The 15,031-nt window shown below is 41.0% G+C and overlaps 1 protein-coding gene across 4 annotated transcripts in view; it reads right to left on the minus strand.

Annotated features, from left to right (window-relative positions):
* LOC129868232 (glucocorticoid receptor) overlaps nucleotides 1-15,031 on the minus strand; it is a 110,372-nt gene that overhangs the window by 20,709 nt on the left and 74,632 nt on the right. For 3 of the 4 annotated variants that reach the window (XM_055942024.1, XM_055942025.1, XM_055942023.1), the window contains exons 3-6: nucleotides 6,220-6,386; nucleotides 4,172-4,198; nucleotides 1,680-1,796; nucleotides 312-590 (exon numbers count right to left, since the gene is read on the minus strand). In XM_055942024.1, the coding sequence (XP_055797999.1) occupies nucleotides 312-590; nucleotides 1,680-1,796; nucleotides 4,172-4,198; nucleotides 6,220-6,386 (590 nt within the window). The remainder of the gene's footprint in view (nucleotides 1-311; nucleotides 591-1,679; nucleotides 1,797-4,171; nucleotides 4,199-6,219; nucleotides 6,387-15,031) is intronic. The other variant, XM_055942026.1, reaches the window with a different exon arrangement.

The following is a 15,031-nucleotide window of genomic DNA, read 5'->3' on the forward strand; positions in this document are numbered from 1 at the left end:
CCAAGGCACAGAGTAAATATTTGGGGCGATTATCAAACCATGCTCCTTCGTTCTCATGATTAGAGGCTGGGGGTCAACTCAATTCCATTCCACAATCAATAAAATGGAAATTCATGAGATGAATACAAAAATATCCTCATTAATTTGCAAGCCACTTGATTTACATTTAGGCCTAGCTCATTTCCTGAATTAACTCGAGTTGAAATGGAATGGACCAAGTCTAGCCCATAATGACGGCTAGTCATATTTGTGCTAAAATGACCCGATGTCTGTGGTCCCAGTGTTAATGAAGGTGTACCAGGTGTTCTCACCTGGTAGGGACTTGGCCCATTTGACAGCTGAGACAACCTGCTGTCCGCCCAGCCTGTTGAGGGTGGTCATGAGGCGGGTGGAGGTGTCGGGAATGGTGCTGTCGTAGCCAGAGTAAATGGCCTCCGGCTCGATAGCTTTGAGCAGGGATAGCATGGTGGGTACCAGCTGGGGCATGGACTTGGGGATCAGGGCGCAGGCCCTCTCGTCAGGTGGGGGAGGGCTCGGCTCCATCGACGTCTGCTGACCTTTTAATCGGATCAGCTTCTTGTTTTTCCTCGCTGCAAAGAGGAAGACAGAGAATAAAAGAGAGCTGATCAGTAATTCTCCTCCCTGTTAGCTATCGTATCTCACTCAACCCAGGTGGTGATAGTGCATAGACCACACAGACACCTTGCGTTTTCATAACAAAAACATGCAGCCTATAGGATGCCTTATCCGGTTACCTTGGCTACAGTTTACTCCTAAAATAGAGGTCGGTCATCCACATTGTGTTACGCCTGAAAAGGTTTTAATAATCGAAAGAGAGTTAAAAAGAGCAACGTAACACAAGAAGAACACAAATTGTATTTTGGACTTGGGTGAAAAACTGTTCTATCAATTTTGTTATAATATGTGGGGCTTGGCAACGGATGAGAGGGTCACCATCAAAAAACCATCTCAGTCTTGTCTATCCTTTTTTTATTTCCTCCATACGTTTCTATGGCAACTAAGAGCCGTTCTGGTACAACCCAAGGTTTTGGTTGTCTGCTTATGCACCCGTATCCATCAAGGTTTTTTCCCCTCTCTGACTCACAAATAAAATCAACAATTTAATACCCTGCAGCACTGTGAGAATGAACATGTATATAAATAGCATATAGTGGTGGATTAATGTGAATTATCGTCATGTCCATTTCCGCAGAGTGCTGCCTCTTTCTTAATGGCATATTTTCGTTCTCACTCGACCATTTAGGCCCTATTTCCCTTAAAAACACAAATGTCCACAACCAAACACAGCCTATGTGAACCTTGTATCCATCTTTCTATGGCTCGGGGACATGGGAACAACTGGCTCTGACTGAATGATTGTTGTTGATCACTGGCTCTGACCCTTGTTAAACACTGGGCCAGAGAGGAACCACTGGGTTAGCTTATGTCAACATTAACCGCGGGAATTAAGGCCCACTACTGGCTTAAGTGAATCCAAGAGTTAATCCTACTCCTAATCACAATCGCTATAGGGGACAAAAACATAAAGCCCTACCTTTCAGAGACAACATGCTGTCTACCTTTGCCGGATGACTATGTTTGCCAAAAGACTGAAATAGTGTATACTACCAGTCCACTGATATGAGAACAATATGAATGTGTGTTGGTGCCACTCTTACCTTCCAGATTCATCCCTGCTTGGAGACACTTGCGGAAGCGGCACGCCGGGCAGTTCTTCCTGCGGATCTTGTCTATGATGCAGTCGTTCCTCCCAGCGCACAGATAGTTGTGTTGTCCTGGGGATGGAGGAACATGGTAATTAAAACAACACATTTCACTGCACCTATCCGGTGTGTGACAAAATATTTTCATTTTTCTTATTTTTACTAGCAAGAGGGTCTAAGCCAAGCACTGCGGGTTGCCGCTCATGACCTAACCTAAAGGTGAAGTAACGGACAGGTAAAATAGTAGCCTAAGCTTTTTAAAAACAGAGATAAAGAGATTGTCCCTATGCTGTGGGTGTAATGCTGTTGATAGTGTGGCCTAGTTTTGAAGACGAGAGGGAAAAAAATATTGCTTGTATGACAGAGCCTGGAGAATGCCAACTGAACAAAATGTTCACCCAGATCAACGCATCTTCTATGGTAGACAGAGGCCATGCTCATGACTAACTAGTTTAATATAAGCAACAAGTAGGCCTACCCAACTGTATTCACATCATTGGTCCAATACAAAAACAAATGTTTTTAAAGGACCTAGTACATCTACAGATAACATGTTTTATACCAACTATAAATATGATCATTAATGAGATCAAATGCCACGCTTTCTACTGATGTGATAGCTTTTTTTTGTTTGATCTACAGTCAGGGCATTTAAGTAAAAGTTAGTTAAATAGATTAATATATTACTGTTTTACAGTACCACAACAAATGATTAACCGCAGAGAAACGCAGCCAAAGCACTGCAAAACAATATCTACCTGGAACCTGCAACATCAAATCCCAGCTAACTGTAATGCAGTGGGTAGTCATGGCAGCAGCAGCCATTGCAAAGAGCAGAGCAAACAACCATCCATAAACTAAACTAAACAGTGCCAGCTGAATCCCCAGAAGCATCCGCTCTCTAATCCCATTTTCATACTGTAGGCTTTTGAGGAGGACTTGGCTGGCGGTAGGTGCTAGGCTAGCCCTGGTTGGCAGGCTTCCTCCAGCCCTGCTGAGAAAACATGGTCAGGCTAGGGATACAGTGGGAGATGGGAGTGGGGGAAGGGAACGAGGACTCTTTGGTTGGAGGGTGACGTCACTAGCCAATAGCCATCCAAACATGACTAGGGTGTCCTCTTAGTAAAAGCGAGTGAGTGATTTGGGTCATGTGACATGTTGACAGGTAACGGTGATTTGTGTGTCATAACCAACCGCTGCGGGGCTTGCTCTTTCAGCTCTGCCTCATGTGTCCCAAATAGCACCTTACTGTATAGCACACTATAAAGAGAGGAATAGGTTGCCATTTGAGTCAGACAAAGGCACAGTAGGTTAGAAAGGTACACAAGACGGTCTACATCTTACCGAGCGTGGTGGTTATGGCAGATAAGTACACATGCTACTTGTAGCATCCCTTCACAGGCCTTTACCTTGAGCCTAATATGCTGCGAGAGTCCCAGTGGCATCTTTATACACAATAACATGCTATGCTGAACCTTTCTTATATTTGTTGGTATGATTGACATACCAACAAACATTGTATTGTCACAAATATACAAAATGAGTGCATTTCCGTTCTAGTGTTCTATCCATCACACGTCAATAAAGAGGTTCACTAATGTTAATTTAAACTGCACGGTTAGTTATTCTGAAAAATGGGCATCTCTCTTTTGGCTAAAAGAAAAATACACCATCACATTCAATTAAACAATATCCAACAAAAGCAAAATGTGATTTTTTTATTTTGGATTATAACAAGTTAAAAATAATCAAGGGCAAACAAATCATTAGAATCAGTGCAGTTACAGTATGACATTATTGGGTTTTGTGCATAAAAACATCTCTTAAAGGCCCAATGTAGCCGTTTTTATCTCAAAATCAAATAATTTCTTGTTAACAATTAGGTACCTTAGTGTGATTTTTGACCATTTTGATTGGAAACAAAGAAACAAAAATTGCTTCTTAGCAAGAGCAATTTCTCAAGCAAGAATTTAGCTAGGACTGTTTGCGAGTGGTCTGAGCGGGGAAAACTGAAAACTAGTTATTGTCAGAGAGTTTTGGAACTCTTTCTTATTAATCTATTAACCAATTTACCGCCTGGTGTTGTCATCGGGCAGGCCAAAACTCCATCCCAACAAAACAGGCAGAAATTTCAGGCAGTCTTTTCAAACAGCCGTTACACTAACACGGCATTATCATTTTCACAACTTCAAAGTATTATTCCAAAATCACGTTGACTGCACTGGGCCTTTAACTCTATTAGCAAAGTGATGAGAGAGCCACATTCCAAGCAGGAATTAAAAACAGAATTTAAGACCCAAATACATTATGAATCATCAAATCACAAACACATGCATTGAGAAGGGTACTGTGCGTGTTCAATCTTGCATATCAGGTCAGATTTCCAGTACAGTGATTGAGGGACATGGATAAAGCAGAAGTGTTATTAAAAAGGTGGGTTTATTTACCATCTGTGTTTTGTCGTGCTCTCCATCCTTCACCATAGCGACAACAACCGTAGAATGGAGGAAGAAAGAGCAAAATAACAGATATGACGTCTTCTTGCTGAAAGTACAGCTCAATTCAAGTCTCAAAAAAGTTACATATTATTTTACTTGGTCATTTACACCAGTAAGGTTGAAATAACGTTTACAATATGTAACAATTATCCTTTAAACTGAACTCAAATATTGTATTTCACTCAGAGTAATATCTGTTATTTTTGTAGTTAAACCCAGGGTTTGAATTTGACAAACAGATCCAGTAGCTATATCTCCATTCTTTCAATACAAACACTCATGTATGCACTTTCATGAGAACGAAATAGTTGTGTTACAAACTACGTAAATACACCTCAACATAAATACATAGACTGCCCTGAAGTATGATAACGTTCATGGCTGCTCGATTGTATTCATAGGAGTAACAGTAGCATGGCAGCCCACTTGTCAAGCATTTAGAGCAACTAAATGGACTTCAAAGGCAGTCCCAGTGAACGGTACATTGACTGTGGTAGTGAGCTTGTAATAAAACTAATTTAGGCTACGTTAAGAGAAAATGGTTAAAATAACAAACCCGAAAAAGGCTACAAATCCCAAACACACACATACAGTGCATTTGGAAAGTATTCAGACCCCTTTACTTGTCCCACATTGTTATGTTACAGCCTTATTCTAAAATGGATAAAATATATATATTTTTCTCATCAATCTACACACAATACACCATAATGACAAAGCGAAAACAGGTTAAGACAGTTTTCCACATTTATTAAAACACACTGTCATCAGCTAGCTCTTTTGTGCCAGCCGCCACCCTTCACTAATAGCATATCAGCCACCCTTCACTAATAGCATATCAGCCAACCTTCACTAATAGCATATCAGCCACCCTTCACTAATAGCATATCAGCCACCCTTCACTAATAGCATATCAGCCACCCTTCACTAATAGCATATCAGCCACCCTTCACTAATAGCATATCAGCCACCCTTCACTAATAGCATATCAGCCACCCTTCACTAATAGCATATCAGCCACCCTTCACTAATAGCATATCAGCCACCCTTCACTAATAGCATATCAGCCACTCTTCACTAATAGCATATCAGCCACCCTTCACTAATAGCATATCAGCCACTCTTCACTAATAGCATATCAGCCACTCATCACTAATAGCATATCAGCCACTCTTCACTAATAGCATATCAGCCACCCTTCACTAATAGCATATCAGCCACCCTTCACTAATTACATATCAGCCACTCTTCACTAATAGCATATCAGCCACTCTTCACTAATAGCATATCAGCCACTCTTCACTAATAGCCCTTCGCCTCAAATGAGTAAACTAATGTAATGATTACTATTTTATCTAAAACTAGTTTCCAAGCTCTTTAAAGATACAAATTAACCCTTTGAAGCACAATGTAGGCCTACACAATGGAACAGCATCTTTTATCGGCATCTCGCCCATATGAAACAGGAGAGGAGATCTCATGTAATTCTAATGACCAACAGTCGTTTGGACAGGCTGTTCAGAGGTATAGGATGCAAACAATGGGTTGGACATACAAATAGCAGCATAGACACCACAGCCTGATAGAAAACCATGAGTCACTAGCCTACTCTGGCCTGGGGTAATAGAAGCCTAAGGAAACCTTTTCTGATTATATTTGTGTGAACCTAAAATGTTCCTAATCTTAGCTAGAAATTGTAAGAAAATTAGTTAAATAAAATAGTCTGCTCAAATGAAACATTAAAATGAGCCTACTTTTTAACACAGAGCCAATCGGTACCCTTTTGTTAGAATATCTTTACCTAGCCCATAGGTAAAGACAACGCTTAGTGAGTCCACGTGTCAAAAAAGACATACAAGTGTACTACTGCAAAGTCGATGTACATTTTACCACAATAGATTGACCGGTAGTACATATGTTCAACTATAGTCTATTATTGAGAGGGAGAACTGGGCATGAATGGAGTTGTGAGTGTGGATCTTTACTCCGTCACCAACCTTCAACGGCCCTCTTGAAGAAGACCTTGCAGCTTCCGCAGGTGAGGACTCCATAGTGGCAACCAGACGCCTCATCTGAACACACCAGGCAGATCTTATGGGTTGGACCGCTGGGCTTGGCAGGGGCTGACGACGTGGAGCCGCTGGCCTCGGGTCTCGCCGTTGGACTGCACAAACACAACACAAAAGGTTCATATCAGATCCATTCAAATTAAAAGTATTTTTAAAGAATCAGTTGTTTTAGTTTTACACAAGTGAATATCACTCAGATCCAGACAACTATAGATGGGTGGGTTGTTAAGCAACAAAACCAATGCACGTGCAACTTTGGGCAAAACAGAAGGGGTTGGCTGACATTCAAAGGATTATTGACAACATGTAAAGTTAAATATTTGGTGACAAAATATAGTTATTGAAATCAAATGCATTTGCACAATATGCACCGGTTGTCTCTCAAATACAGTGCCTTCAGAATGTATGCACACTGACTTTATCCACATTTTATTGTGTTACAGCCTTAATTAAAAATGGTATTAAATCACTGGCCTACACACAATACCCCATAATGTCAAACTGACATTTTTACTAATCAATACAAATTAAAAGCTAAAATGTTTTGAGTCAGTAAGTATTCAACCCCTATGTTATTGCAAGCCTAAATCAATTCAGGAGTAAAAATTTGCTTAACAAGTCACATAATAAGTTGCATGGACTGACTAATTACACTTTGGATGGTGTATCAATACACCTAGTCACTACAAAGATACAGGTGTCCTTCCTAACTCAGTTTCCGAATAGGAAGGAAACCGCTCAGGGATTTCACCATGAGGCCAATGAGGCCAATTTAAAAGAATTAAGTGTTTAATGGCTGTGATAGGAGAAAACGGAGGATGGATCAACATTGTAGTTACTCCACAATACTAACATAAATGACAGCGAGAAATGGAAGCCTGTACAAAATACAAATATTCCAAAACATGCATCCTGTTTGCTATAAGGCACTAAAGTAGAACTACATAAGATTTTGCCAAAAAATTACTTTATGTCCTGAATACACTTTTAAGTCCAAATACATTACGTTGGGGCAAATCCAACACAACACATCACTGAGTACCAATCTTCATATTTTCAAGCATGGTGGTGGCCGCATCATGTTATGGGTATGCTTGTCATCGGCAAATAGGGATTTTTGGGGGGATAAGAAGAAACGGAACAGAGCTAAGTACAGGCAAAATCCTAGAGTAAAACCTGTTTCAGTCAGCTTTCCAACAGACACTGGGAGACACATTCACCTTTCAACAGATCAATAACCTAAAACACAAGGCCAAATATACACTGGAGTTGCTTACCAAGACAACATTGAATGTTCCTGAGTGGCCCAGTTACAGTTGACTTAATTAGCTTGAAAATCTATGGCAAGACTTGAAAATGGCTGTCTAGCAATGATTTAATAACCTGATTAACAAACTTAACAGAGCTTGAATAATTTTATAAAGAAAAATTTGCAAATATTGTACAATCCAGGTGTACAAAGCTCTTAGAGACTTACCCAGAAAGACAGCTGTAATCGCTGCCAAAGGTGATTCTACTATGTATTGACTCCGGGTGTTGATTACTTATGTAATCAAGAGATACGCGTTTTATTTCTCATGATTGTTTTTACAAATGTAATCATTTTTCTTTTACTTATACATTTATTTTGTGTAGATCGTTGACCAAAAAACGACAATGAAATCAATTTTAATCCCACTTTGTAACAAAATGTGGAAAAAGTTAAGGTGCGAATACTTTGACTGCACTGTACATGGATTACAGTCGTTAGCAAGCTAGCTAATTTGAGCTATATTAGCATTGACGTGACATAAGTCAAAACACCTCAAAATAAGACATGGTATCAAGAACAAGAAAGAACTAGCTGAAACTAGCCACCTACGATTGCCCACATGGCAGCTTCTCGTCACTGTTGCTAGCTATCTGACCATTCAGAAGCATAAAAGACTGCCTTTTACCCCTGAGATACACGTGCATCATTTTCATGACGTTGTCAGGCAACCCGTGTATAGGCAATTTATGAGGGATTATTGGTGTTCAGCAAGAACATTTGACAATAGCAATCAAAACAGCTTAATATTATCTGTGTTTTGTCTGACTTTCATCCAAAGAGTCATCTGAGTTATTGCAAAGCAAACAATTCTTAATGCAAGGTTGTTAATCATAACACAGGTAGTTGCCTAGAAAATATATGGCATTTATGGTTACGCCAGGAGAGTAACGACTGAGGTTTTAATCTCACACTCAAGCATCAACTGAAGGATACTGTAATATACTGCCATGTCTGAGCCAGGATAATTACCCGCCTTGGTTGCAATTCTACGATTGAAAGGGAGTCGGAGATAATTACACATTAAATTAACGACGCTATGAAACTACAGAAACTTAACACTACTTTGTCAAAGCAATGCTGACAGATGTACACTAGGAGTAACCTTTTAACGCCTCGTCAGACAAAAAGCATTTACTAATTTCTAATACAATCCATAGGAAGATTTTAACAGCATTAGGTAAAGCTTTCCACCCTAGTTTGCTTTGCCAACACAATAGACAGGGCTTATATTATAGACTACAAAAGGGAAGCACAGATGCGAGCTGCCCAATGACACGAGCCTAGCAGGCGAGCTAAATTACTTCTATGCTCGCCATGAGAGCATCAGCTGTTCAGGACGACTGTGTGGTCACGCTCTCCGTAGCCGATGTGAGTAAGACCTATAAACAGGTCAACATTCACAAGGCCGCAGGGCCAGACGGACTACCAGGACGTGTACTCCGAGCATGCGCTGACATTTTCACCCTGCTCCTGACCGAGTCTGTAATACCAACATGTTTCAAGCAGACCACCATAGTCCCGGAGCCCAAGAACACCAAGGTAACATGCATAAATGACTACCAACCCATAGCATTTACGTCTGTAGCCATGAAGTGCTTTGAAAGGCTGGTCATGGCTCCAAGAAGCTCTAGATCCACTCCAATTCGCATGCCGCCTCAACAGATCCACAAATGATGCAATCTCTATTCCACTCCACAATGCCCTTTCCCACCTGAACAAAAGGAATACCTATGTGAGAATGCTGTTCATTGACTACAGCTCAGCATTCAACACCAAAGCTCATCACTAAGCTAAGGACCCTGAGACTAAATACCTCCCACTGCAACTGGATCCTGGACTTCTTGACAGGCCACCCCATGTGGTAAGGGTAGGCATTAGGGGTGCTTGCTTTGTCACCTACTGTACTCCCTTGTTCACCCACAACTGCGTGGCAGGCCAAGCACGACTCCAACACCATCATTAAGTTTGCTGACGACACAACAGTGGTAGGCCTGATCACAAACAGCGATGAGGCAGCCTATAGGGAGGAGGTCAGAGACCAGGACAACATCCTCTCCCTCAATGTGAGCAAGACAAAGGAGCTGATCGTGAACTATAAGAAAAGGAGGGCAGCACAGGCCCCCATTAACATTGACGGGCTGAAGTGGAGCAGGTCGAGAGTTAAGTTCCTTGGTGTCCACATTACCAACGAACTATCATGGTCCAAACACACCAAGACTGTTGTGGAGAGGGCACGACAACACCTTTGCCCCTCGGGAGACAGAAAAGATTTGGCATGGGTCCCCAGATCCTTAAAATTACACAGCTGCACCATTGACAGCATCCTGACCGGTTGCATCACCGACTGGATTTATATACTAGGCAGTGTAGACTGTTCTCTCTGCTACCGCAAGGCAAACGGTAAGGGAGCGCCAAGTCTAGGACCAAAAGGGTCCTTAATAGCTTCTACCCCCAAGCCTGCTGAACAATTAATCAAATGACCACCCGGACTATTTACATTGACCCCCCTTGTTTTTACACTGCTGCTACTTGCTGTTTATAATCTATGCATAATCACATGACAAATTACATCAACTAACCTGTACCCCCGCACATTGACTCAATTTACATTATCAAGCATTGTCACATCACCTCCCCATACAACCCCTGTATATAGCATCGTTATCGTTTTGTAATTTTCTTGTTACTTTTAGATTTTTTTTGTTTTTTACTTTAGTTTATTTGGTAAATATTTTCTTAACTCTATTTCTTGAACTGCATTGTTGGTTAAGGGCATGTAAGTAAGCATTTCACGGTAAGGTCTACACCTGCTGTATTCAGCGCATGTGACAAATAACATTTGATTTGATTATGTAACTTATTTAAGAGATCATGAGAAGTGGGCCTAACGTCTATAGACTAGGGCATGGCATTTACATTCAATACGAGTCATGCAGCTGAGGGAGGCCCAAAGAGTATGACCTAAATTCAAAGGCCAGTCTAATGGTCATTGGAAAGACGACACTTGTTTATATAAGTGGTGGTGGTGATGTGGGGGGGGGGGGGGGGGTTGGACTTTGGCAGGCAGCCAAGCCATTCACAGCTAGGCTGGATTTAGGCTGACTACAAGGCTGCTTGACAGCACATTCCATGAAAATATTCCCCGTTTACACTACTATCCCCCGGACACCAATTGCCTGCGACTAGCAAACTAATAAATGCCTAAAGTATGAGTAAACAAAAACTTCAATTAATAGCCCAGGAGCTTATTTGCTTAAATCACTTAAAATGTGCTTATTACAGACAGGCTTCTATTTGAGCCAGGTATCTATTTCCTTAACCTGTTGACAGAGGGCGCTGTTTTCACTTTGGGGGGAAATCGTGACCAATTTAAACGGCCTCGTACTCAATTCTTGCTCGTACAATATGCATATTATTATTACTATTGGATAGAAAACACTCTCTAGTTTCTAAAACCGTTTCAATTATATCTGTGTAAAACAGAACTCCTTTTGCAGCAAACTTCCCGACAGGAAGTGGAAAATCTGAAATCGATGCTCTGTTCTAGGGCCTGCCTATTAAATGTCCTTGATATTTATTAGTATAGATGCACTTCATACGTCTTCCACTCGATGTCGACAGGCAGTGAGAGAAGAAATGGAGTGTATAACTTGATCTGGGGTCGAATAAAAGCTCTCGGCATGACGTGTCACCAGTTTCCTGTTTTCTGGAGAGCGCGTGAAGGGACCTGGTTTTGCCTTCTGATAAGCTGTCGTTATGGACGACTAATATCTCCGGCTTTCATTTAATTTGATACATGTGACAATATCATCGTGAAGTATGTTTTTTCAATATAGTTTTATTAGATTATTGAAATTAATTCGGGACGTTAGGCGTGTTGCGTTGTGTGCCTTTGTTCAGGAAGGAGAGCTTCGCGCCGCTTTGCTAGCTTTCCGTGCTAATTGACTGGAGAAGAGGACATTCTAAATCCAAACAACGATTGTTCCCGACAAAGGACCCCTTGTAAAACATTCTGATGAAAGATCCTCAAAAGTAGGACCCATTTTATGACGCTATTTCATATATCTGTCGAACATGTTGTACTAGTCGTTTGCGCCCAGATTTTGGGTACTCTCTCGCTATACCTAAGCTGGATGTCGTAATGAAGTTATTTTTAGAATTCTAACACGGCGATTGCATTAAGAACTAGTGTATCTATCATTTCCTATACAACATCTATTTTCTAGTAACGTTTATGAATAGTTATTTGGTCAGAATAGTTGGAGTGTCATAAAAATATCCGCACATTCTGGGAAAAAGGTGCTACGTTAGCACAATGTATAACCACTGATTTCAGCTCTAAATATGCACATTTTCGAACAAAACATACGTGTATGTATAACCTGATGTTATAGGACTGTCATCTGATGAAGGTTTATGAAGGTTAGTGAAAATTAATATCTTTTGCTGGTTTATTCCCTATCGCTAACGTGCCTTTTGCTATCGCTAACGTGCCTTGATGAATGAATGCTGTAGTGTGGTAGGCTATTGTAGTAAGCTAATATAATGCTATATTGTGTTTTCGCTGTAAAACACTTTTAAAAAATCGGAAATATTGGCTGGATTCACAAGATGTTTGTCTTTAATTTGCTGTACACCATCGATTTTTCAGAAATGTTTGATGATGAGTATTTAGGTATTTGACGTTGGTGTCTGTAATTACTCTGGCTGCTTCGGTTCCATTTCTGACGGTAGCTGTGATGGTAGCTGCAATGTAAGACTGATTTATACCTCAAATATGCAAATTTTTCGAACAAAACATAGATTTATTGTATAACATGTTATAAGACTGTCATCTGATGAAGTTGTTTCTTGGTTAGTTTGGTTGGTTCTTGGTTAGTTAGGTTGGCTTTGTGCATGCTACCTGTGCTGTGAAAAATGTCTGTCCTTTTTTGTATTTGGTGGTGAGCTAACATAAATATCTGGTGTTTTCGCTGTAAAACATTTTTTTTTAATCAGACATGTTGACTGGATTCACAAGATGTGTATCTTTCATTTGCTGTATTGGACTTGTTAATGTGTCAAAGTTAAATATTTCTAAAAAATATATTTTGAATTTCGCGCTCTGCCTTTTCAGTGGAATGTGGGAGGAGTTCCGCTAGCGGAACGCTGGTGCCAGACAGGTTAATGCACACAGCTTTGCTCATTTGCATAGTAAATTGTTTAATTCCAGCATTTTAATACATTTCTTCATTTCCTGCACTAATGTGTTATCATTTAAACACCGTCACGTTTTCTGTCTTACTATGCCTCTATATAAAAAAATATGAATATATAATATATATATTTTCCTTTACAGAATAATTATTCTTCTGACTGCATTTGGCAGTTCTTACCTTTGCCACTAGAGTGCGATCAGGCGATTGATGGGGGTCTGTACTCCCGAAGTTGTTGACTGTATTTGTGCTTGCCATTTAACTAGCAGTTCTCAGCTGTTAGCAACCAATGGCTAGTAGTTTCTTACTGTCGGTAAAAACAGATGATTGCCATAATTTTTTTGTCATTACTGTCTTATTTAATGTAATCAAGCATTAAACCTCGTAAACTTTCATGGTAACCCCGTAAGCAATTCATTTAGACCAAGTGTTTATTTGAAACAAGCAGTTACTTACTTGCTGAAATGTGTGCCGCTGCCTGGCTTTTAAAAAGGGCTATTTGAGACACCATTTAATTGAAGTTTTATAATATGTGTAAACTAAAAAACATATAGTAAGTGTAAACTTATTCTAAAATGTATGACATTTTTCCTTCAATCTACACACAAAACCCCATAATGACAAAGCAAAAACTGTTTTTGAGAATTGTGCATATATATATATATACAGTATATCACAAAAGTGAGTACACCCCTCACATTTTTGTAAATATTTGACTATATCTTTTCATGTGAGAACACTGAAGAAATGACACTTTGCTACAATGTAAAGTAGTGAGTGTACAGCTTGTATAACAGTGTAAATTTGCTGTCCCCTCAAAATAACTCAACACACAGCCATTAATGTCTAAACCGCTGGCAACAAAAGTGAGTACACCCCTAAGTGAAAAAGTCAAAATTGGGCCCAATTAGCCATTTTCCCTACCCGGTGTCATGTGACTCGTGACTGTTACAAGGTCTCAGGTGTGAATGGGAAGCAGGTGTGTTAAATGTGGTGTCATCGCTCTCACACTCCCTCATACTGACTGGTCACTGGAAGTTCAACATTGCACCTCATGGCAAGGAACTCTCTGAGGATCTGAAAAAAAGAATTGTTGCTCTACATAAAGATGGCCTGGGCTATAAGAAGATTGCCAAGACCCTGAAACTGAGCTGCAGCACGGTGGCCAAGACCATACAGCGGTTTAACTGGACAGGTTCCACTCAGAACAGGCATCGCCATGATCGACCAAAGAAGTTGAGTGCACGTGCTCAGCGTCATATCCAGAGGTTGTCTTTGGGAAATAGATGAATGAGTGCTGCCAGCATTGCTGCAGAGGTTGAAGGGGTGGGGGGTCAGCCTGTCAGTGCTCAGACTATACGCCGTACACTGCATCAAATTGGTCTGCATGGCTGTCGTCCCAGGAGGAAGCCTCTTCTAAAGATGATGCACAAGAAAGCCCGAAAACAGTTTGCTGAAGACAAGCAGACTAAGGACATGGATTACTGGAACCATGTTCTGTGGTCTGATGAGACCAAGGTAAACTTATTTGGTTCAGATGGTGTCAAGCGTGTGTGGCGGCAACCAGGTGAGGAGTACAAAGACAAGTGTGTCTTGCCTACAGTCAAGCATGGTGGTGGGAGTGTAATGGTCTGGGGCTGCATGAGTGCTGCCGGCACTGGGGAGCTACAGTTCATTGAGGGAACCATGAATGCCAACATGTACTGTGACATACTGAAGCAGAGCATGATCCCCTCCCTTCAGAGACTGGGCCGCAAGGCAGTATTCCAACATGGTAACGACCCCAAACACACCTCCAAGACGACCACTGCCTTGCTAAAGAAGCTGAGGGTAAAGGTGATGGACTGGCCAAGCATGTCTCCAGACCTAAACCCTATTGAGCATCTGTGGGGCATCCTCAAATGGAAGGTGGAGGAGTGCAAGGTCTCTAACATCCACCAGCTCCGTGATGTCGTCATGGAGGAGTGGAAGAGGACTCCAGTGGAAACCTGTGAAGCTCTGGTGAACTCCATGCCCAAGAGTGTTAAGGCAGTGCTGGAAAATGATGGTGGCCACACAAAATATTGACACTTTGGGCCCAATTTGGACATTTTCACTTAGGGGTGTACTCACTTTTCACCAGATCTGTGCCTCGACACAATCTAGTCTGGGAGCTCTACGGACAAATCCTTCGACCTCATGGCTTGGTTTTTGCTCTGACATGCACTGTCAACTGTGGGACCTTATATAGACA

This window comes from Salvelinus fontinalis, chromosome 13 (genome assembly GCF_029448725.1).
Source record: "Salvelinus fontinalis isolate EN_2023a chromosome 13, ASM2944872v1, whole genome shotgun sequence".
In the NCBI taxonomy this organism is placed as follows: domain Eukaryota; kingdom Metazoa; phylum Chordata; class Actinopteri; order Salmoniformes; family Salmonidae; genus Salvelinus; species Salvelinus fontinalis.